The sequence below is a fragment of the Durio zibethinus genome, chromosome 3 (genome assembly GCF_047325235.1).
Source record: "Durio zibethinus cultivar Kanyao isolate XHJ-2024 chromosome 3, ASM4732523v1, whole genome shotgun sequence".
Lineage (NCBI taxonomy): Eukaryota > Viridiplantae > Streptophyta > Magnoliopsida > Malvales > Malvaceae > Durio > Durio zibethinus.
Genome location: NC_143164.1, coordinates 32,761,679 through 32,788,030, shown reverse-complemented (window position 1 = coordinate 32,788,030; position 26,352 = coordinate 32,761,679). Strand labels below are relative to the sequence as shown.

The window sequence follows — 26,352 nt, the reverse complement described above, 5'->3', positions numbered from 1 at the left end:
GGTCATATTTGACATATAGGATTACTAATAAGATAGAATAATAATTATCTTATATTATGTTTTATTTGTATGTAAGGAGAGGGATAAAGATTGCAAAGAGAATTAATATCATCTTGGTATAGGATTATTCAATCTTTCCTAAGTGGAGAATATTATTTTTAATCAATGAGATTAAACTTACACGTCTAATTATACCCTTAAGAATTATATCAATAATTTAAATTGTATAAACTTTGAATAAAAATAATTTTGACAAATAACTAAATTATCCTATTTTAAATTTTGTATACATCAAACACAAAATAGGATGATATTATTTTATTTAATCTTATTTATAATATTATTTTATCTTATCTTATTATATCTTCTATACTAAATATGACATATTCCTATAATATTATAATTAGAATAATATCAAAATAACGTTAGATTATGATGTTATAAGATATTCTTTCCTTAATTAATCGAAGGATTTCGCATGTAAATAGAACAGGTTTATATAATAATTTCTCAAATCAGTGAAAAAAATGGCTAATCCCTCTGGTTTTCTCCTGACCATTTCCCTAGTCCTCGCAACTCCAATCATTGCCTTGTCAACCGTCGACGCAAGTGGTGAGCACAACCTGAGCTTGGTGCCGAACAAGTCTGGCTGCCAGGGCTCGATGGCTGAATGCATGGGTAACGATGAGTTTAACGTAGATTCCGAGATTAGCAGCAGGTGCATGTTGCAAACCACCCCATCCATAAGTTATGGAGCTCTTGAGAAGAACACCGTGCCATGCTCTCGAAGGGGTGTATCCAACGAGAACTGTCAACCAAGAGCAGAAGCTAACCCTTACAACCGAGGCTGCAGCGAAATTACTCGTTGCCGTGGTTAAGGTTCGTTTTTTTTTTTTTTTTGCTATCTCATTTGGAAGATAGAAATATATATAGCAATAAAGTGAATATAGTTAGCATATGAAGCTCCCATCTGGTGAGGTAGAGAATCTATGTTATAAAAAAATTCCAAGATATATTATCATTTAATCTTATATGTTTCTTTGTCCCTTAATTTGCTGTTTTAGAATTTTACATTCAATTTACTTCAAAGCACATCCAAAACAAACACAGCCAAGACTTTGAAGATATAATTACGTACTACCATGACGAAAAGAGGGTAGAGGCCAAGATAAGTTTATATAAAAGAAATGCATAACTTCAGTTGAGATGGATAACGATAATTATACAGTAAAATACACACACAAGCTGACATCAAGAAATTACAGAAACTGATAGCATTTTTTTACACAGACATACATGATACTTTCACTGAGAGAGAGTTTATTAGAGCATGGACTGCATAAAAATGAGCACATAATTGTGTTATGATGGATAAAATGATGAGAAAAGAGGGCCTCTATATTGCTCAATCAATCACATAATCTCAAAGCTCTATTATTTATTGATTGATCAAATGATCACTAGTAACAGAGTGCATATGCTTCTTTAGATGCATGGTCTTATTTCAAAGCATGTGCCTCTGTTTTACGAAAGTTCTTTTCTCTAGCAAAACATCCAACTTTTATCAAAGTAAATTCAATTGAAGAAACACCCAAATTCTGGCCAGCCCAGACCTCTAAGCCAGTTATAGTCTTTGAACTAACAAAGTTTGAATAAATGAGAAGGTTGATGATTCCCAATATAAAAAATAAAAAATAAAAAATAAAAAAATTCGAATCATCAACCTTTTTATTTGTTGATGGCAGTTCACTATCTCCGACTACCATAATAAAAACCCATGGCTATCACATTATTTATTGATATGTATACTCAGTAATAAGTAAGACTTTTCAATATGGAATAAATTCACCTTATTTGTTAAATTATTAGACATCAATAATTCAATATAATCCCATGCTAACTCTGTTTTCTCAAATAGAACCAAATTTATTTATATGGCGAATGACAAAAAATAATAGTTATAAACGCTCATATATAACTACCGGGATACCAATATTTTTATTTTTATTTTAAATTAATTTATCACAATATTATAATAAAAAAATATGCAATCACTTTATTTACGACATCATTAAAGTAATGTTTGATATCATTTTTAAAATTATTGTACTGATCTAATTATCATGGTGATAAAATCATCAAAATAATTTGATTACCAATGATCTCAAACTACTATATTTGATATAATATTATAATTCACGTCTTAAATCATTGTATTTTGTGTTATATAAAAAAATAAATCATAAAATATAAAATATCCAAAATAATCTTATAAAAACAAAATAAAAAAATGTAATATTTGTTGAATTGATAATTTATAAAATACTTAAATATTATTTTATAGAAAACTATAAATAAAAATCAATTTTGATGAAATATAATTTCTAAAAAAATTATTAAATAATTTCATTATTTTTATAATCAATAAATATTTATTCAATTGTACTAGAAAATTTTTTTTAAATAAGCTATTAAAAAATAGATTTTTGAAAATTTTTACTAGTTAATTTAGCTAAGGCAACGCTAGGTACATCTTTCATTAGGGCAAAGTAGTCAAAAAAATGATATTAAAAATTATTTTATCATGATGATAAAACTTTCTCATCCTTTAGGTATGAAGTCTCATCACCCCTTAAGATAATAATCTTATCACCCTAATTATTTAAAATCACTGTCACATAAGATTTTTAAATTATTACTGTAATATAATATTAAATACAGATTATCATGATTTTTAAACAAATCACCCCATACCAAACACTCTCTAAAAGTAACACATTATATGCCACATGAATTATCATGTTAGCAAAGTTACCCAGTGGCATATAACTATGGTGATACATGCCAACTGTCACATAACAGTCAATTGAAAAAAAAATCTCTATTTACGTGATAACAAATTAGATTAAATTCAGTTGATTTTTTTAATTAATATATAATATTATAAAATTTTAAAATACGAACTAAATCCAAACTGACATTTCTTTGAAGTTCATTATTTTTTATTCGTTATATTATTTTAATATAATTTTTAATATATTTAAATAGATTTAGATATCAAATAATTATTTTATTTTATAAAAATTTAAAAAATATATAAATCTAATAAAATATATAATTCGGTTCCATTCAAAATTTTTTATTTTTTATTTTTCAATTCAAAAATCGATTTAAACCTAATAAAAAATTTTAATATTTAAAATTAAATTAAATTGAATAAAAAATCAATTTAAACTTCAAATCGATTTTTTATATCTTTTTCAACCTTGGTACAAATATACTACTTCAGCGAATAACTAAGCTCAAGAAGTGACGTTAAGACGTTGACATAAATAGGGTCTTTATCTAATAAGATGAAAAACAATTCCTCCCTTCCAATAAGTAAAGATTACTTGAAGCACCATCTATTGAATTCAAATTGCATTATGACAACATATTCTCAAAAATGTATTTCTGGATGAACTATAACAAATCATCTTAAGTTCATATAGCATTTTCAAGTACCAAAACTGATGCATTTGGGATTGTCTACACGGATTAAGGATTATGGTTATCAGATACTCATCCATAAGGATGGTCGACAAAGATGTAAACTACATATCAACTAGTCAAGTTTAATGAACAAACCTATCGCTATTACACAAAGATAAGTGAAGGAATGTTAACAACAGACCACCTCATATTCATTAATTTTGGAATGAAAAATAGAAATTTGGAAAGGGAAAAAAAGTAATACTGAGGCCAAATGAAGTGGCATTTTGATGAATACAGAGTTAGTCAATGTAATTCTTCCAATTCTTTCATTTGTAGCTTTAAATATGGCTAATTCCTCTGGTTTTCTCTTGGCCGTTTCCCTCGTCCACGCAACTCTGATCATTGCCTTGTCAACCGTCGATTCAAGTGGTGAACACAACTTGAGCTTCGAGCCGACCACATCTATCTGCCAGGGCTCGATGGCTGAGTGCATAGCTAACCGTGAGTTTAACATGGATACAGAGATTAGCAGCAGGCGCATGTTGCAAGCCACCCCGTACATAAGCTATGGAGCTCTTCAGAAGAACACGGTGCTATGCTCTCGAAGGGGTGCATCCAACGATAACTGTCAGCCAAGAGCAGAACCTAACCCTTACAACCGAGGCTGCAGCGACATTACTCGTTGCCGTGGTTAAGGTTCCGTTATCTTCTGTCTCATTTGTAGGATAGAAAAACATATAGCAATAAAGTGGATAAAGTTAGAATATGAAGCTTCCCTCTGGTGAGGTAGAGAATCTATGTTATTAAATAAATTCAAAGATATATTATCATTTAAGCTTTTATGTTTCTTTGTCCTTTAATTGGCTGTTTTAGAATTTTACGTTCACGTTTCAATCAGTTTCACTTCAGTTATAGAAGATAGATTGATCATACAATATTCTGTTGGCGATAGTACTCTCAAACAATAATAATCAGCTGATAATAACACTCTTTGGCCAAGTTTTATGCTGAGCCTTCTTCCTCTTGCTTTGCTTCATCCAACTTTTTCTTTGATGGAGCTAAAGGGAATGGGCTATGGAGAGACATCCACTTCCAACTTGGCTTTTAGGTAATTAATGCTTTGCTCCAGCTCATTTACAGGGCTTCCCATCTCATCAAGCGCTTTGGAGTTAAGTAAACAATAGATGTCCCACACTTCAATACTACTAAAGTAAGAAAGTAACTAACTATTTCCGTTTAAGTAATGCTATAATACATCCAAGAAGCAACTCAGCAACATTCCATATATTTGATAATGTTGCTATCTTACACAAAAAGAAAAAAAAAAAAAAACATGTTTTAATCAAATCTAAAAACATGTGAAAAGGATATTCTTTGTCATAATGCAGTCAGACATTGTTTGAAACCTGGATTGCTGCAAAGCATAGGTATATTCCAACAACAGAGGATCCAATTGTAACTCATAGAAGAAGATTTTTGCACTTTCAAAAATCAGTCAAAGAAATCGGTAACTAAAGACTTATAAGAAAGGCACATCAAATAATTTCTGAATTATATTCATTAGAGACTTATGGTCCACGCACAACTTGGCAACCTGAAAGTTGAGACTAAAAATCAAAATTAGCTGTGGTTATGCCCTAATGATACTAGGAAAACAGCATACATTGAAAGCAGTTATTATTTATTGTTCATGTTATTAAAAGATTGAGGGACTCACAAAAACAGTCATATCAGCAGTGTTTTGCTTTGACTCTTCCGAATTGTGGCCGCCTGTAAAACGTATGCCAGTAGCCCATACCACACAGCATTAGTATTTAACATGATAATAAAACTAACCCCTACTTCAGATTGTTTAACAATAAGAATGCCATTGATCAAAAGAAACTTTAATCCTCTAACCAACTTAAAAAAGTCATCAAAATTTTCTGATAAAACAAAACAAAGAACAGGGAATCACAAAAAATCTCAAGAAGACAAAAGAATTGAATGCCATTGAATAAAAGGTTTGGGCCTCAATTTTCAAAACAACTAAAACCCTACTAACGTCATAAAACCTACACTAACATTCATAATAAAGCCCAGAAATTGATACCCTAACGCCAGCATTGCAAGCACAACCTATTTTAATCCAAAATACTAAAAATAAAAATAAAATAAAATAAAAAGAGATATGAACCAGACAAAGCTCTCACAGAATGATTGTGACGTAATGAACCAAATAAGAAGAAGAAATAAGAAAGTAGACCAGAAGATAAATAAAGAAAATAAAGAGAAATAAGTAGAGAATTTGCAATTTTTCATCCATACCCTTGTCGTTACAGCACTCTTCTTATATAGGCACAAATGTGCTACAATTCATGACCACATTTCTAAAAGAATCGCTAAATTCCTTGCTAGATGCTGACAAAAGACATGATACCTGTCATAACAGATTACTAGTCGGCTATCAATAATGGACCAATAACCATCAACCATGTCAGCAGAATTCATTGCACCAGCTTCCTTGTCTGCATCCTCATAGTCAGTTCCTAGCCTGCGTACTCTCAGCTCCACTCCTGGCTCTGCTTTCTCTTCTTTCAGCTCAATTCTCTCGCTCAGCTTATCTTCTTCCTGTCTTAACTCAATTGCCAGCTTTGCTTCTTCCATTAGCTCACCTTTTTGCTTCCTGTTACAACCATAATCCTTCTTGATCCTTATGCTACTGTTCTTCCTTGCTAGATTCATGACAAAAGCATAATTGACAAAAACCATAAAGATTCACAAGTTATTAGAGAATATGAATCTCCGGTTATTAGAGAATATGGATCTAAAACAAGTCAAAAAACGATCTTTGCATTAAATCCTTTATGAACCAATGTAAGAATTTAGATCGTTCCGCTTCCAGGCAATTGAAAGAATTGAAGCAAATTATATGATAGCTAGGAAAATTATCAGTTTTAAAGTTTCGAAAAAGAAAAAAATATAAAGTTCACCATTGTTTTGGCAGTGGATGTTGATCTCGGTTTGTTGGCGCTGCTCCTCAGTTGCTAGCCCTTTTTCTTTCTCTTTTTTTTTTTCAAAATCATTTCAATACAAAATGATTTGTAAATAGGAAATCTTTTTAAAAATTTCAAATTTATAATCTTCAAAATTTTTTAAAAATTTTAAATTCATGTATTTAAAATTTTTTAAAGTTTTTATTTTAGATAGTTTAAATTAAAAAATTTTTAAAGATTCACATGCATAATTTTTTCTATCAACTTATAAATAAATTTATAATATTTAAAATAAATCGTGCTTTATTTTTTTGTAATGTTATGAAAATTCATCGTATATATTTTTTTCTTCAACTGATTTTTTTTTTAAATCTTAAATATAACTTATCAAATTTTCATGTCCAATAAATTTAATAATTTATCAAATATACATATCCCATAAATTACAAATTTTACCAAGTATAATATTCAATAACTTTAAAATTAAAAAAATAATTAAATAATTTTATCTAAAAATAATTTTTTTTAAAAAATAAATACAGAGAAAAAAAATAGTGCTTGAGTGTTTCTATTTGCACCCTAATTTTTTCTTAATACACCCCAAAAATTTAACTCTTAATGAAATTTCTTAAATACACATTAGTCAATTACTTTTTGGTATTTCACATCCCATTCCAAACATCTATTTTCAGAAACTTTTAAGAGTTTCTGAAAATTTTTAAACACTTTTCAAAAAATCCTGAATTTTTATAAATTCTTAAAAATTTTTGAATATTCATTTTTGGAAACCTTTAAGAATTTTCAAAAATCAGTTTTCAAAAGTTTCAAATTACACCCAAATATTTCAATATAAAATCTTAAAAACACTACAGGGGATGAGGTTTTTAGTGACCTTTTTTTGTATGTTTAGCGGCGTTTATAAATGTCACTAAAAGATTTATGACGTTTGCAAAAAATACCACTAAGAGCATCGGCTATACTTGCGTCGAAGAAAATAGTGACGTTTCATAAGAAACGCAACTAATTTCACGACATTTGTAAGGAAAAACACCACTAATTTAGTGGTGTTTGTATATGAAAATGCCGCTTTTTAGTGGCGTTTGTATCTGAAAACGCTGCTAATTTAGTGGCATTTTAAAAAAACATCGCTTAAATTTAATGGTATTGATGCTTTAAAACCCCACTATATAGAGCGATGTTTGTGCTTTAAAACATCACTAAATTAACAATTTAATGGCCTCTTTTAATACAAATGCCGCTAAATTAAGAAATTTACTTTTTTAAAAAATTTTCTTTTAATATTGATTATTATCATTAAATAAAAAATGTTAAAAGAAACAAAAACAAACTTAAATTCATAAACTAAACATTATAAATATATAATTTGTTCAATTATGCATGTAACACAAAGTTTAATAATACATGCAATAACATTCAAATTATTTTAGTACATTAAGCAAAAAATTTAAAAAGTATAAAATTGATAACTGCATAGATTTTGAATACTACTATTTGATGAAGAAATTTTTTCACTTTGGTCACTAATGTGCTAAAAAACTATTAAATAATATCATAAAAGTTTTAACTCTTAATAATAAACTATTTTTTATATTAAAAAAATAAATAGTTACTAAATATAATACTTGAGTTGGTGGATCACCTAGATTAGTTCCTGAAAATTATTGTTGCACAAAATTCATAAGAGTATCAAATCATCATGCAACTGCTGAAATTTTGCATGCTCTTGGTCCATTCTAGCACGTTCTTCTTCAATTTTAGCACGTTCTTATTCTCTTTCTACTTCCATTTGCTCCAAACATTGTTGCATAGTTTGTAACTCCACTCTTAATATGGAAATATCTCACGAAGACTGACTTACTAAGAATGTAAATTACTGAGAGCTACATTCATAATAGGTAGATGGTGTTGGACCTAATCCAAGGTATCGGACCTGTCCATGTCTTTCTTTTCAAGTAACTTCAATAAAAATTTGATTTTTCAATTTTTTCATATTCACAAAACCATTAGATGCTACTTCAATCTCAATAGCCATTTCTTCTTCTACGTTCTCCTGTAAATTAATTAGATAAAACTATTAAGTTTAATGATTAATTCATAATATGTTTAAAATAGTTAATATTTACTTTCTGTATAAAACAAATCTAACAAATTACTACAATTTCTTGTATTTCGACATTCAGGTAAGATTTGTGTTTTTTTATGTGGGTTAATCAAAAAAGTTTCACACATCCAATTTGTTCACCCATTTCAATCTCCTATATAAAAACATATGTTATTGTTAAATACATATCAACCGTAACTTATTCATGTATGTCAAGCCTGTCAATCAAGTTCAAAAATTTGATTAAGTTTAATATTATGTATGTAATCTATTTAAATTGCTTAAATAGAAATATAATTATAAAATTAAAATTTTGCCCTTTAATAGCACAAAAGTCTTAAACAAATGTAAACAATAACATCATTTTACCTTTTCACACATATCAATAATGGAAACCAAATTCAATCATTTATACAAGTTTAATATCTTGTATTGAAGCTATCCAAATTGTTAAAACAAAACAATAACAGCAACTTTGTAATTTTGCCTTTTAACGACACCAAAAAGTCTTATACTGTGGTAAACAATAATTTTTTCACATATATCAACTGTAAAAACTAAGTTAAATCATTCAACAAAGTTTAATATCATGTATTAAAGCTATCCAAACTATTAAAACAGAACAATAACAACAAATTTGTATTTTTACCTTTTAATGGCACAAAAAATCCTAAATAGAGCTAAACAGCAATTTTTTCACATATATCAACTATGGAAACCAAGTTCAATCATTCGAATAATTTTATTATCATGTATTGAAACCATCCAAATTGTTAAAATAGAATAATAACAGCAAGTTTGTATTTTTGCCTTTTAACGACAAAAATAGTCTTCAATAGATGTAAACGACAACTTTGTCGCACATATCAATAGTAGAAACTAAGTTCAATCATTCGAACAAGTTTAATATCATGTATTGAAACTATCAAAACTGTTAAAATAGACCAATAATAACAAATTTGCATTTTACCTTTTAACAGCATAAAAAGTCCTCAATAGACATAAACGTTTGCTTTTTCACACATATCAACTATGGAAACCAAGTTCAATTATTTCGACAAGTTTAATATCATGTATTGAAGCTATGCAAACTGTTAAAATAGAACTATAACAACAAATTTGCATTTTTGCTTACTAACAGCATAAAAAGTCTTAAACAGACGTAAACGATAACTTTTTCATACATATCAACTGTGGAAACCAAGTCATTCATTTCAATAAGTTTAATATCATAAACTTACTTTTTTTTTTTTTTGATTTCTTGCAAAACTTTTTGATCCACTTGTGTGGCTATATTTCTGGTGCTTTCTACTGCCAATCCTAATCTTTTCTTTTTCCTATCATAAAAAATAATTGCGTATATGGTAGAAATACAAATATTACCAATAAAAATCATAAAACACCTTTTTTATTAAAACTAGTATTAAAAGTTATAAATTAGTACCTCTCCTTTTCTTAAGAACCAAAATCTAACTATTGCCACCTAATCATATTACGAGGTAGATTTTTCATTATGGCCTCTACAGTAGAATTTTAATGGAAATACTTTTTCTTCAAATTATGCTTATAGTCCTTCCATTTTTCTCCAATTACCTAAGCACAAATGAAGTAGTATTTCAAGTACAAATCTTGACTGTAATAATATAAAAAATATATTTTAATCAATAAACCAAATTTAAAATAATTAATTTTTTATATATAATAATTATACTAATACCTCAATAAAGTTTAAATCATTAGTCTTAACTTTTGCTAGAACTTTATGTCATGTTTCATAATGAATAGGTAATTTCATTCCAGTACAAGCAATCATGCCTAGAAATCTAGCCAACAGTTGAGACTCTTTACCAATTGATTGCCTATCAGAGTTTGCAGACACTACAACACTTTCGTTCGGAGGTAGTGCAAACAATTCTTTCAAAGATGTCTACCCTCTAGTCCTTTGTTGACTATTGTTATCAACTACAAAAAAATAAAAATTTAATTTGTAAATTACCAATATACTTTAATGATTATAATCAAAATCTAAATATAGGGTTTAGGATACCTGCATTCAAATTAAAAGCAGAATCAATTTACAAGATACTATCTAAACTTGGACCTCCCGTATTACCAGATTCAGTATCAATTGAAGGGTTAGAAGTAACTAAGTTTGAACTGACAATAGCTACATTCCCTTTCAAAGGATTCAGTCATGGCCAAGATCAACAGATGCCACAAACAGTTTTGAACTAATGCCTTTGATATGCATTCCTTTCAATCTACTCCTTCACATTGTAGCTTTAATTGCATCATAAAAGTGAATATATAAAAAAACATATGTAAAGAACATATATAAAAACATTGAGAAGTTAAGAAATCATAACCAATGATATATAAAGAACATATCGATTTAATTAAATTAAAAGATAATGTATGATTAACAATACACTATATATACAAAAATGAATGCATCATAAATTACATACAAGCATTTATTACATTATGTCTTAAACACTCAAATTACAAAATATGGATGATACATCATAGTTCTTAAATGTCTTCATTAATATCTTTGCGAACCTACTAAGTAGAGGTACTTGTCATATTTTCATCCAAGTTTTGTTCAGCAAAAGGAAAACATTTTATTCCGTGTTCAACATTATCTTTGGTATTTGATCCCATATCAAATAAGTCTCTAGGTGTGTTTCAAAAAACAACAAACCAACCTATTTCTTTGGGGTCTTCAAAATAAAAAATTTGTTTGACTTAAAAGGAAAAAACATAAGATTCATCGATGAGTTGTTATCTGATCTGAATTAATCGAGAAAAATTAACAATTTTAAATCCAAACTGATCTTTTTTAATACCTTTAGCACTATTCACATTAGCCCAATCACATTGAAATAAGACAACTTTTCATTTGCCATAATAATCCAACTTAATGATGTCATTAATCATACCATGATAGCTAACATTTCCCTCTAAAGGGTTTGTGTCCCTAGAACTAGCATAGCTAGTAATTGTTGAAGTAATAATAAATTCAAAATTTTGTGTACTTCTAAATCTCTCACGTGATTTAGTGTGAAATCTAAATCCATTGATGATGAAACCTTTGTATCATTTTACAATCCTATTTGAACCTTGTGAAAGACACTTCACCACTTCACTAACAAGCCTTCCACTCCGAACCCATAAAGGTGGAATAAATATAGATGTTATTATTTTTATTTATACCTTAAGCATTCTATGTAGATTTATCATAATGGGAAGTATGACATTACTTACAGTTGCTCCTAATTATTTATGAAAGTTTTTAGTCAATAACTTATCAAGCTCTTGAGGGTTTGATCGTTAATAATGTGCACAAGCTCTCAAATTATTTTTATTCTCACTACAAAGCATTATGATAAAGTATTAACAATAAGAAAAATACAATAAATTATGCTTAATGGAATGAATTATTTCCTTGAAAGAAAACTTACGTATGAAATGATTCAATTGAGTCATGATGGAAAACAATATATCGGTGTGCTTGTGCCCAAGATTTATCATCTAACTCCACCATTTTAGCTTTGCTTATTAGTTGCCTAAAACTTTCAAAAAGATAACCGTAGGCAAAGTCAGTATGCTGCATGCCAATATTTCTCGATGATCTATTAAATCTCATTTCAACATCTTCCAAATAATGAAAACAAAATATCATACACTCTTATGCTAAATATCCTTCAGTAATAGAACATTTCGGATAGCGTTTGTTGCGACAATAAGACTTTAACCGCCCCAAAATCCTAAGGCATAAAACATTTATCATATACTTTTTAACTAGATAAGATTAAAAATAACAATCTAATCAAGCTATTACCAAATAATACCTTTCAATAGGATACATCTATCGATAATGAACCAGTCTACCAACTTTTGCTTCATATGGAAGGTGGATAACCAAATACATCATAATAGTGAAGAAATGTGGAAGAAAAATCTTCTCTAAATGGCATAAAATAATCACGATTCAATCTTTAAGTTTGTCAAGCTCTTTCACATTCAGAATTTTTTCATAGAGAGATTTAAATATGTTACTCACTTCAATTACCATTGAAGTGACTTGCTTTGACATTGATGAATGTAAAGTAAGGGAAAGTAAGTCTTGTATCAAAATGTAATAATTATGTGACTTCAATGAAGAAAGTTTTCACTCCTTCAGATTCACACATCTCGATATATTTGATGCATAACCATCTAAAACTTTTACATTTTTTAAAACCTTGTAAAACACATCTTTCTCAGCTTTAGAAAGCCCAAAATAGGCAAGAGGCAATCGATATTTGCCATTAGAAAGTAGCTTCGGATGAAGGTCAGGGTGAATCTCCATATCAGCTAGGTCAAGCCAACTCTTTATGTCATCCTTTGATTTTTTATTCATATTGAGAATTGTTACAATAAAATTTTCACAAACATTTTTTTTATGTGCATCACATCAAGGTTATGGCGTAATAAATTATATTTTCAATAAGGTAACTCAAAATAGATACTTTCCACAACTCAAACTCATTAGGGTCATGTTCTTTATCTTTCTCCTAATTACTTTGAACATCAAGATCACCAACTTGAGGCCAGACACCTTCAAAGATCTCTCTCACTCTTTTCTTTGATTGAGTCATTTTTTCATAAGTGAAATTGATATCTTTTAACTTTGGCAAGATATTAGACCCACTAATTGGTAAAGAAGATATTCTTAACTCTTAAGTTCCATCAAAAAGATATTTTTAGAATCTAAATCGATGATTATCATCTAACCATTGACAATGTGCCATATAATAGAACTTTCAACCATTATGTAACCACTTCGAACATGTTTACATAGCACAACATGGATAAACATAATGACCTCTTGTGCTTAAACTAGATAAATTTGCATAAGCAAAAAAAATCATTGATAGCCATAATAAAGCAACACGCATATTAAAGTTTTCTTTTTTTGATGCATCATAGGTCTTAACTGCTTCTCATAATTGGTTTAACTCTTTAATAAGAGGTTGTGAGTAGATGTATATATCATTAACCATACTTTTTTCTTGAAAATTATCATAGATAAAATAAATGATTGTTGCTTCATGACAATCTATGGTGACAAATTTTATGAAAGCAATATAACTGGTCAAGTACTATAAGAAGTACTCATCATTTTAAACGGGTTAAATCCATCAAATGCTAGTTCAAGCATAACATTTTGAAGATTAAAAGCAAAGTTTAAAAACTTAAAATAAAATGATTTTCATGCCAAAGAATCTGTAGGATGCCTTAATGATCCATCATTCGTCCACTTGTTATGATGTCACCTCATAGAATTTACGATTTTAAAAAACATAAAGAGTCATTGAAGTCTTGGTATTGATGAAAAATATCATAAAACCTTTACAGGACTTTTTTTTACATAGACTTCATCATTTTCAATAACCTTTCATTGGGATTTTTGTTCAACTAATGAGAATTACCACACACATGACAAGATTCTTGATTTTTTCTATCATCCCAATACAACATGCAATCATTATGACCATTATGAATTTTCTTATATCGAAGACCCAAATCTTTGATCATCTTTTTTGAATACTTACAAGATTTAGGAATTTTTGCAAAAGGAAACATTTCTTTTATAAACTCTAATAATAAAGTCAAAGAGTTTTCTGTCCATCCACATAAGCATTTCAAGTAAAAAAGATGCACATAGAAACATAACCTTGAATGCTTAGATCCCTCATAAAGTTCTCCATTCATATCATCAAGCAACCTATAAAACTTTGATGCTTCTCCACTAGGTTGTTGGTCACCTACACCTATCCCATGTTTATCAAATTCATTCATTTCAACATTTGACTCATTAAATCCATCATTTTAGGGAGATAGATTATGGAAATGTTGGTTATGAATGGTAAAAGCATTTCACAACATGCCTTCAATCTCATCTTGTCTAATAGGATCATGTTAGTGTTGAGGATCCCTTGAAGTTGATGGAACTATGGTTGAAACCTTGACGGTAAAACTCTCAATGAAAATATCAATTAACATATCTGGAGATAAATCTAATACAAATTAAATGTTCTAAAATAATTTTACGCATTTGTCAATCGATATTAGCACACCTCAAACATAGGCATAACATCATATTCTTTTCACTTGCATTTCCAAATGCAAAATTAAGAAAATTTTTCACTCCATCTTGGTGCTCTTAACTTAATCTTGACTTTTACATTTAACTGTTATCTATTTAGAACTTGTTACATTATCAGACTAAAATTATATAAATAAATTATATGAAAACGAACATGTAACATACGTAATTGTACTATGTATTAAACCAAAAATAATAACAAGACGATATCAGAGATAACCTATTACAATGCAAAAATAAAAGCAAGGAACCTATTACGTGTCATGCATTGATATCATGTTTCTTAAATAATGGAAGTAAAAGTAATTTCGTTTGGGAAGGAAATAGTTTAAAAAAAGGTTTAATCCAAATTAACAGACATATTTTGGCTTGCGACAATACTTACATAAAACCAGAACAACAAAGTAGTTATGCACACTATGACAATATAAGTTGAAGGATCTCCCTAGAATACTTGAACGATTTCTCAATTTCTTCAACCATAAGTATGAAGCACCATAAGAAGTTACCTCAGTAACTTTATTCAGCTTAAAAATATTAAAGGGAAAAGGAGGTGGGTATTTGAGGAAAATGAGTTTTAAAGAAAAATTTTAAATAAAAATTCTTTAAAAAATTGCAAAAGCTAAAGGAATAGAAGAATAAAGTAAAAGCTAAAGTAAAGAACAAAAGGATAGTAAAAATAGGGTTCAAAAGTTAAAGCTTGAATAGTAAAAGCTGAAAGAAAAGGAAAGTAAATTATAGTTGGTCTGAAAGAGAAACAGTATAATAATAAAGCTGAAGCTTGAAGTTGGGGATTAGAAACGCAAAGTTCGAGGGTAATTTTAGTGGCATTTGTAAGACTAACACCCCTAAATCTACAAATAGAGGCATTTTTAACAAACAAACGCCATTCAATTTTAAAGTTGAAGTGAGTTTTAAAAACTTACAATGGTGTTATTGAAGGCATTTATGGCAAAAAATACATTCAATAATACCTTTCAATTTCAATGAAAAGATTATTAAAGGGGTTTTCTACCAAAAATGCCTTTAATATCACCATTGTATTATTTTTTAGAAGATTATTCAAGGTATTTTTGATCAAAAAATGCCTTGAATAATCCCTTACAAAAAAAATGAGAAGAGGTTATTAAAGGTATTTTTTTACCAATAACACCTTCAATAATCCTCTCATTCAAATTAAAGGTTATTATTGAAGGTATTTTTTGTCATAAATGCCTTCAATAACACCATTGTATTATTTTTAAGGGATTATTCAATGCATTTTTTGCTAGAAAATACCTTGAATAATCCCTTACAAAAAATTCAATGGGGTTATTAAAGGCATTTCTGCCAAAAACGCCCAAAAACCCAAAAAATGCTAAAAGGAATGATCAAACCTATGACTTTATAGTTAACAACTGTATGCTCTAACCATCTGAGCTATTCTAGTGTTAGTAAAATTGATCGATATTACTTAACAGGAATTATTGAAGGCATTTTTCTCACCAAAAATGCTTTCAATAATCCGCTTTAATTTTTTTTAAAAAGAATTATTAAAGGCATTTTTGATAGAAAACACCTTCAATAATCCCTTCAGTTTTCACGAATGGATTATTGAAGACGTTTTTTACCAAAAATAACTTCAATAATCCTCTTGATTATTGAAGGCATTTTTTACCAAAAATCCCTTCAATAATCCACTTCAATTTTTTATTAGAAATTATTGAAGGCATTTTTTACAGAAAATACCTTCAATAATCCGCTCTAATTTTTTAAAGAGAATTATTGAAAGTATTTTTAGTAGAAAACACCTTTACTAATTATAGACACCCCATTTTATCCGAGATTCTTTGTCAATAGAGACTAATCCAAGCTCGGTTATATGGATTTTTATTTTAAAATTTTTTATTTCGTATTTATCATTTATATTTTTATTTTATGGTCTATTTTTTTTCTTTCTCCATTATCTGATTAATTTTAAAAAAATTGAAAGAATGAGATTAGGCTTGGTGATAATTATTATTAGAAAGCATAACTAGATGCTAATCTTTAGCTTTGGATGATAATCAGAATTGAACTAAAACTCAATCACATAGTTTTATAAATCATGGCAATTCATAGCAAGAAAGAGATAGCGAGAGCAACAGGGGAACAGGGGATCAGGGAAAATCAGATAAGCAAAAACACAGTGAGAGACAAAGTACCACCATTCACAGATACATAAGGCATGCAATCATCCTTATTCCCTAACCTGGTTTTCACCTCAAAATCTGTCAGCCAAACTTGCCAAAACTAAAGTCACTCACATTCCTACCTGCACTAAAACAATCTCAAAAAAGCCCACAAACGATCTTGATCGAAACCTATAGCACCTAAATGCCAATAATCGAAACCCAAAGCTATACACAAAAAGCATACAAAAAGAAAACGAAAAGAAAACAGAACCCAAAAAAGGTGTTTAGGAAAGCAAATGTCTGAAGATGACGAAAGGTAGCAATCTCTTCCATCAGATCTTGAGTTCACTTCCAACAAAGCACGAAAGTGTAATGCCACCGGGTTTGGGTCGAGTCACCCGAAGTTCCAGCCATCGTACTCGAACCAAGTTTTGGAGAACGTGTTGGAAAACATGCTCCACTTTGTGACGTTGAGGTGGGATCGAAATGTCTTCTCATTGGTGTGCAAGTTGTGGTACCGGGTCGAGGTACTGACATGATCTGAGTTATTTATAGGGAACTGCTATGCAATTTTGTCAGGTCGGGCGATGGCCAAGTTCATCAGGGTGATGGCTCTTCACTTGAAAGGGAAGCCCAAGTTCATAGATTTTAACCTAATGCTACATAATTGGGGGGCCTACTTCAGTCCTAGGGTGCTGACGATGGCCAAGGCTTGCCCTTGGCTGAAAAAAGTTTACTTGAAATGCATGACCATGATGGATGATGATCTGAAAACGCTGGTTGAGTTGTTTTCAGGGTTTATAGAGCTTGTTCTCGCTTGCTGTGATGGGTTTAGAACTAGTGGCCTTGCTATTTTTGTTAGCAAGTACAGACGGTTGAGGGTGATTGATTTGATTGGTTCTGAGGTTACAGATGATGAGATAGATAGGATATCCTATTTTTCTGAGGGTTCTTATCTTGAGTTGTTGATATTTGATTGTGCAGAATGCCCAATAAATTTTGAGGCATTAGAAAGGTTGGTTGTAAGGTCTCTTTCACTTAAGAAACTTAGGCTAAATCGATATGTTTCAATTGGCAGCTATATCACCTGATGACTCGACCTCCGCAGGTCACACACCTTGGGATAGGATCATTTAACCCGCTGAAGGTTGCAAGGCAAGGTGATGAAGAACCTGATTATCAAACTACTTTTGCTACCTACAGATCCTTAGTTTGTCTCTCTAGATTCAGGGAAATAATTCCAAATTATCTACCCGTAATTTACCCTATTTGTGCAAATCTAACATCTTTGAATTTCAGCTATACCAACATCAATGCAGAACAACTTAAGCCAATTATAGGGAACTGCCACAAGCTTTAGGTTTTCTGGATCCTTGATTCAATATGTGATGAAGGATTTCAAGCAGTGGCTGCAACATACAAGGAATTATGTGAGCTTCGGGTTTTCTGTATTGATGCTAATAAGGATAGTGATAGCCCTGTTTCTGAAGTGGGCTTCCAAGCTATTTCTAAGGGTTGTCTAAAATTGCAATCCATTATGTATTTTCTACCAGAGGATAACTAATGTTGCTGTCATAGCAATGTCTAAGAACTGTCCAGATCTTATTCTTTTTTAGCTCTGCATAATGAAGCGTCACAAGCCTGATGCTGTGACTGGAGCTCTTATGGATGATGGTTTTTGAGCCATTGTTATGAATTGTAAAAAGCTTACTCTCCTTGCTGTATCTAGTTTGCTGGCAGATAAAGCTTTTGATTATATTGGAAAATATGAGAAATTGATACGCACATTGTCAGTTGCTTTTGCCGGAGATAGTGACATGGGGGTGAAATATGTACTTGAGAGCTGCCCACAATTACAAAAGCTTGAGATTAAGGATAGCCCATTTAGGGATGCAACTCTACTTTCTAGTTTGCATCACTACTACAATATGAGGTTTCTTTGGATGTCCTCCTGTAAACTAACTCACTAAGGTTGCCAGGAGATTGCCCATGCTACGTCTCGCCTAGTGGTTGAAGTGATTAGGTTTTGCTATTGAGGAGGAGATAGGTGACTTTGTTAGAACATTCGATCTCTTGAAGGGCCAGGAATTGATGCACCTAAATCCGTCACCATCTTGTAAGCAAATATGGTGTAGGAAGCTGTTCATTTGTTTTCATGTTGGATACCAAGCAAGTTTAAATTGTTTCATAAGGAATTTTGATTTGTCGGGCATCTTTTAAATAACCCATATTCCCAGCAATCCCAATCAAGCAAAGTTGATTTAATTCTTTCTACTTCAAGCTTGGGCTGTTACATTGGCATTGAAAACAGACTCGCAGTGAGGGACAATAATTCATCTTTACTTTTGTTCTTTTGAAGGACTTTGGAAAAGGGGATCTGAAGTAGAAAGAAAAAATTTGGCCTTTTATAAGGTCTTGAAACGGCGTCATTTTGGCGTTAAGTGGTTACCCAGGATTCATGCGTTTTCACTAGGACGACTGGACCCAAGCGTTGGCCCGTGTTGCAACCTACGTCCCTGCCTTGGCTGAGCCGAGTCGATTTGATCCATTAGCCGCACCTTTGAGTCGATTTTTCTGAGCTGAGTCGAAACCTTTTTGGTAATTGTTTTTCTTTTTTATTTTGCTTATTTATTTAAATTTTTTGAGTGAGTTTTTTTTTTAAAAATAAAAATTATAAAAAATAATTTTAAAATTGGAAGAAAAGTTAAATTATCAATTTTTTTTAGGAAAAGTTGAAAATATCAATTTTCCTTGAAAATAAAATTTTTTGAAAAATAAATATTTTTGGGAAAAGTTGGAAATACCAATTTTTCTTAAAAATAAAATTTTCAAAAAGAGACATTTTGAAGGAAAAATTGAAAGTATCAATTTTCCTTGTATAAAAGCATGAGTTTTTTTCTTATAAAGCACAAAAGATATTTATATCAAAAGTCGAGTCATCATTCTTTTTCTTTTCTTGAAATTTTTTTTAATGTTAAATAATCTGACGATAGAGCTTTTGCAAGTGAAACAGTAGTTTTCTTGCATACTCTTAAGGTGAGGGAATTTTTTTGATTTTCTACCAAAAGTGTTGGAGTTAATTAAGAATAATTTTAAATAATTAATTACTTGATAAATTTTTTAGGTTTAATAGATAACAAAAAATCAAGCTGGTACCATCTTTTGATAGGCATGTGGGGGTGCTATAACCTTCCTCACATGTAACCAAACTCCCGAATCCTGTTTTGGTTAGTAGACCCGAACCTATTCTTTAGGGACCCTTAGTCAAGCTTAGGTGCTCTTTAAGAGGACAGATTCTTTAGGTGGCCCAATCACACCTAAACAAAAAAGATTGGTGGTGACTCCTAAAGTTAATGTCTAGCGATAGATCTCCAGATCTAAACGTTATGATAGTTTGGCGACTCCGCTGGGGACAACTGAGAGTCAGGCCAGCAAATAAATTTGTGTTATCCAAAAGCTTAATAAAATTAATTTTTTTTTATATAGATTTTTTTATTCATTCATATTTATTTACTTTTGTTAATTCTATTTAGAAGGGAGTAAAGTATCTATTGCTTTCGTGAGGTTTAATGCCTCCACAATGGCTGACAAAATACTCCCACTCAAATTAAACATTTTTTCATTTATAGCCTGTAATGGGTGAGGATTGTGGTGCCTTACTAGTCTGTAATGGATAATGATGTAAGGAGCAATTTGAGAACCTTTAGACTTTAACCTTAAACCACATATAGTGAACCTTATAAATGCCTAACCTATAGATAGAGCCATTTCATTCCCTTTAGAATTGTCCAAAAGCATAGGATTCATTTTTCTTATTGGGTGTGATGTTCTAATTTCTTTAGTTATTTATTTGCCTATTTCTCTTTATGTGATATACTAACCTCTTCTCTTATTCATGTTTGCATGATTCATACTCATATCATAAAGTTACATAAAGAACATTTGCATAAAAGATGATCTTCAACAAAAATTTTTCATAGACTCCATAAAACGACTAGTTTGTTCTTCATCTGTATTAGCTCCTTGTGAATCACCTAATGAAGTAAAGGTCCAGTCAAAAAGATTAAACTGAAGATGGGGGATTATTTACCAATTGGATATGATTCTACCTTGTCTTAAGAAACATTTATCCTTCTTAAATAAAATAATCTAAAAGATTTGGCTGATATCTGAAAGAAGATGAGTCCGTCAAGATAAGAGCAGTTTTGCTAGAGACATGGGCATATAGCACACCTTCTTGCAGTAAATGTTGACAATCAATAGTTAGAGCTACAGTGCAATTTTAGGATCTTACATACAAGTGTTTCATCTTCAATGAAGTGGATATAATGCCAACCATCGAAGAATATTCGACCTTATTAGGCCTACAACTCAATGCTCCTAACAAGATATATGTTAGAAAACACAAGTTAGGATTTTGTAAGGATTTGGCCCATCTCATGAGAATAGACAAGAAGATTGTGGATTCTCACATAAAGAAGAAATAAGAACAGGTTTACCTACCTTGAAAATTCTTTCATGATTTTTTAGTGCAACATGCCGACGAGGAACGAGGATTAAATGTATTTGCCTTAGCCATATACGGAATGGTGATATTTCTAAAGGTTTTGGGTCATATTGAAATAACAGTGGTTGACTTCTTCGAGAATGTGATCAATGGCTATAACCCTTCAACGATAATATTAGCAAAGACTATCAGATCTTTGAGTTACTGTCGTCGGAATGGAGGGCATTTTATAGGCTACATTCAGTTATTATACTTATGGATGAAAAGCTATTTTGAATGGAGAAAAGGTGCTTTCTCGAAGCTTTATGTCCACAATCGAGCTCCAATCAAGGAATCTGTGAAAGTGGGTGGTCAAAACAAAAGTCTAAAAAAGAATGGGTAGCTTTCTTACAAAATTTGATAGGTGCCAAGGTAAGATGGTTAGTCGCATGGATGAATCATGAGCCTACGTTATATCAATGTGAAGATAACACTGTGGTCCCACTTCTGGGTCTATGGGGAGCAACAAGTTATGCACCACTTTTAACAAGAAGGTAGTTTAGGGTAAAACAGTTCATTCTTATGACACATAGGCTTCATCAATCAGATTTTTCTTACAACGAGCCTAAAACATTTTAGAGAATATGAGGTCATTAAAGCATGGAAAAATCCCCGTAGAGTGAGTCATGGACCAATCACTGATAAAGTCACTCCAGGGTATTTACTTTGGAGAGCAAGACAAAGACAAAAAATGGTATTCACTTATGAAAACTTTCAACCGTCAATAAAAGGAAAGCTTGAAGAGACATCATCAGAATTAGAGCTTGCGACAAAAGAATTTGAGTCTGAAAAAGATAAGTTAAAGCAAAAAATCCAAAAACTTTGAGAAAAAAAAGATCAGTGAAAAGATAGAGCTGAAAGACATGAAGCTAGAGTTTGCAAGATTGCTAGAGAACGTGATACAACTATTAAAGACCTAGCAGAGCTATACCAAGAATATAAGAGGTTATGTGTGAGAGAAAAGGCCAAAGAGATAACAATTGTTAAGCTCACTGAAGAGAATAAGTGATTGAAGTAAGAATATGCTAAATTAGAGAAAAAAAGTAACCAAGTACAGACAGAAAATACCATGTTGAATAGCTACTTAAGTAGGTTAAGACAAAGGTTGAATGAACAAGAAAACTACATTGCTACATTGGTTAGAGAGCATAGAGAGTTATCATACCAAGTATGGTGTGGTAAAAGGGAAAACCTAGGAAGACAGAAGTACATTCAGCATTTAACAACCTAAATTTACAAAGGGGCATATAAAGCAAGAGAGATAGTAAAAGTGGCAGAAGCATTGAAACAAGTTGTAGCCCCAATAGGAGAACATAGGTAGCGTCTCCTAAACTTCATCGAGAAAGCTAGAACCCAGTATGAATAGATCAAATGATTTTATAGTTATAACTCTAGGATGATAGATTCTATGTAAATGAAAATTTTTTTGGAATAAATGAAATCTTTTGGTTGAACACTGTCTTAAGGTAAATGTTCTCTTCATGCATGCATTTTCATTCATTACATTCTCATTCAATACATTTAAAAAATTAACCATGAGTTAGTTATATAAACTTGCTAATTCTAAGATATGGTATTCAAGGTTCAAGGATAGCTCCATCTAGCAAGAACCCTGTCCATCGATATAACACAAGAGCTTGAGTCAGACAAATGAAGCAAAAAAACTCTCATCAATTTGAAAAATTGGAAAAAGCATAAGAAAAGATTGAGAATGAGTTGAGTAAGATTCTAAAAGCTCTCAACAAGTTAAACGAAAAAAAAAGACAGAAAAAATACAAGCCAACAGGGCCCTCCATCGTAAGAAATGGTCAACCCTTTATATCCTCTAGGTTTTGGTTCACGACAAGCTCAGTTCATACAAGATATACCGTCACAGTAGTTCGTATATCCTGTATACCCTGGAATGCCATCAGCTTCAAATCTTGAGCATTACTATAGCTATGTAAACCCTGTCTTTACTGAAAAAATAGTAGAACCAATCTAAGTTCCTGATCTAGATGACTCGAAAGGGAAAAAAAAAGAAAAGGCAAAGGGGATAGAGTCTCAGGAAGATTTAAAGATTAGTATGCTTAAACAAAGGTTACAGGCTATAGAAAAAATTGGATTTTATGGTTCTGTCGACGCTGCTGAGCTTTGCTTAGTCCCGAATGTAGTCATTCCACTAAAGTTCAAAGTACCAAAATTTAAGAAGTATGATGGTACGAAGTGCCTAAAAACTCATATCACCATGTACTGTCGGAAGATGGCAGCCCATACCCAAAATGAAAAACTATTAATGCATGTCTTTCAAGATAACTTTACAGGTTCTGCTGTCACTTGGTATGTCTAGTTGGACAGAACCCGTATCCATTCTTGAAGTGATATAGCCCATGACTTCATCAGTCAATATCGACATATTATAGATCTAGCTCCTGATCGTTTGTCTTTACAGAACTTAAAGAAAAAGACAAATGAGTCTTTTAAAAAATACGCCTAGAAATGAAAAGATGTAGCTTCTCAAGTGCAACCTCCTCTGACTGAAAAAGAGACTATAGTGCTGTTTATCAGCACTTTAAAATCTCTCTATTATGAAAAAATGATAGAAAATGTAATCAAAAATTTCATTAACATGGTGATTTTAAGAGAAATTATTAAGAGTGCGACCAAGAATGACAAGTTGAAAGGAGGTGAAACATCCAACAAAGAAGGCACCCGAGAAGAAAGAGACTGAAGCTCAAGCTGTAGGCTTTGACAAATAGATGACAGAAAAGAAAAAGAGGTGAAACAGAAGCAAAAAATAGTATTTAGAGGCAGTTTAGAATTTTTAAGAGATTTTTAAGAATTTTTTGGTGAATTTTTTTTTTTGGAAAATTTTTGGAATTTCCAAATTTCGACCACATTTTCTGACGAAATTTAAAGTTTTCGACGTGATTTTCCAGATTTTGACGTTACTTTCCAGAATCTGATAAAAATTCAATTGGATTATGGGTTGTGTTCTTCGGGTAAAGAAAGAAGAAGGAAAAAAAAGAGAAGAAAGAGAAAGGGAAAAGGAAATCTGAAAAGAAAATTGAGTTTGAGCCTTATATACATTCAAAAAATGATGTCGTTTTGGTGTTAGTAAACCCACAGGATCCACACGTTTTGTCAAGATCCGACTCGACCCGTAGCATACCCAAACCAACAATCCACTTTTCTGCCTGGGTTCTAGCTAAGTCAAGCGGAGCCGTTTTCCCATCGAGCCGCACATCCAAGTCGTCTTTCTTCTTAGAGTCGAGTCGCACTGAATTTTCAATCGAGCTTATTCACTTTTTTTATATTTTTTATATTTTTATTTTATTTATTTTATTTATGTGTTTGTTTATTTTTACGGTATTTTCGCATGAATAAATTTTTTTAAAAAAATAAAAAAAAAGCATAAAATAAATTCTTTTTTAAAAAAATATATATTTTTAAAGAAAAGTTAAAAGTATCAATTTCCTTTGAAAATAAAAAGGTTTAAAACAATATATATATATATTTTTTAGGGAAAAGTTGAAAGTATCAATTTTCTTAAAAAATAAAAATTTCTAAAAACATTTTGGAAAAAGTTGAAAGTATCAATTTCCCTTGAAAATAAAAAGGTTTGAAAAAAATATTTTTAGGAAGTTGAAAGTATCAATTTTTCCTTGAAATTAAAATTTCAAAAAAAAAATAATTTGAGGAAAAGTTGGAAGTACCAATTTTCCTTAAAAAGTTTGTCAAAAAAAACGTTTTAAAAAAATTTAAAAGTCTCAATTTTTCTTAAAATGAAAAACCTTCAAATGCTTTAAGGAAAGTATCAATTTTTCTTGTACAAAAGCAATAAGTTTTTTTGTTGGAAAAGAGAAAGATTTATATCTAAAATTGGGTTTTTATTTCTTTTCTTTTCTTGAAAAATTTAAATGTTAAATAATCCGATGATAGAGCCTTTGTAAGTGAAATAGTAGTTTTCTTGCATACTCTTGAAGTGAGGAAATTTTCTCAATTTTTTGCTAAAAGTATTAGAGTCAATTGAGAATAATTTCCAATAATTAATTACTTGGTAAATTTTTAAGGCTTATTGGATAACACAAAATTAAGTCGGTACCATCTTTCGATGGGTGTTGTGAGGGTACTATAATCTTTCTCACACGTAACCGTACTCCCGAACCCTATTCTGGTTAGTAGACCTGAATCGATTCTTTTAGAGATCCTTATGCTTAGGTGTTCCTTAAAAGGATAGATTCCTTAGGTGGCCAATCACACCTAGACAAAAAAGATTAGTGATGACTCCTTAAGTCAATGTCTAGTAATAAATCCTCAGATTTAGACGTTATGACACTAATCCCTTCAGTTTTTACGAGTGGATTATTGAAGGTGTTTTTGGTCGAAAACATCTTCAATAATACTCTTGATTATTGAAGATATTTTTGACCAATAACACCTTTAATAATCCATTTCAATTTTTTATTTGGCATTATTGAAGGCATTTTTGGCACAAAACACCTCTAATAATTTATGACGGGATTATTGAAGGCATTTTTGTCAAAAACACCTTCAATAATCCATTTCAATTCTTTAGAGTGGACTATTCAAAGCATTTTCTGTCAAAAATACCTTTAATAAATCGTGATTTATTTTTTATTAAGATTAGTCAAGGTGTTTTTGCCTTAAAAATGCCTTAAATATTTCATTATAAAAAATTGAAGGCATTTTTTTTTTTTAGTAAAACGCCTTCAATAATCATTTTTAAAACTCATTCCTATGTCTTGAACTTTGGAATCCCAAATTGCTATTATAGAGAATGATTAAAACCAAAACCTCTAAACCCATATAGTTTGCCTTTTAGTTTCTTCATCTTTCTCATCGTCGCAAACCTTCAACAACTCAACGTTGTTGCCCCTATCTTTTTACCAGTATGTCTTTATTTTATTTATTTTTTATATTATTTA

General features: G+C 30.6%; 1 protein-coding gene and 3 pseudogenes across 1 annotated transcript; 3 read left to right on the top strand and 1 right to left on the bottom strand.

Annotated features, from left to right (window-relative positions):
* The first annotated feature begins 504 nt into the window (after positions 1 to 504).
* LOC111318489 (rapid alkalinization factor-like) lies at positions 505 to 1,096 on the top strand. Its single transcript, XM_022921355.2, has one exon. It carries the CDS (start codon positions 528 to 530, stop codon positions 876 to 878), a length of 351 nt encoding a protein of 116 aa, XP_022777090.1. The 5' UTR covers positions 505 to 527; the 3' UTR covers positions 879 to 1,096.
* A 2,263-nt stretch (positions 1,097 to 3,359) lies between these two features.
* Positions 3,360 to 4,310, top strand: LOC149519760 (protein RALF-like 33 pseudogene; annotated as a pseudogene).
* Positions 4,311 to 4,476: 166 nt separating this feature from the next.
* The window catches only part of LOC149519758 (uncharacterized), a 51,636-nt pseudogene continuing 29,760 nt past the window's right edge, over positions 4,477 to 26,352 (bottom strand).
* Positions 17,169 to 19,112, top strand: LOC111283534 (transport inhibitor response 1-like protein pseudogene; annotated as a pseudogene).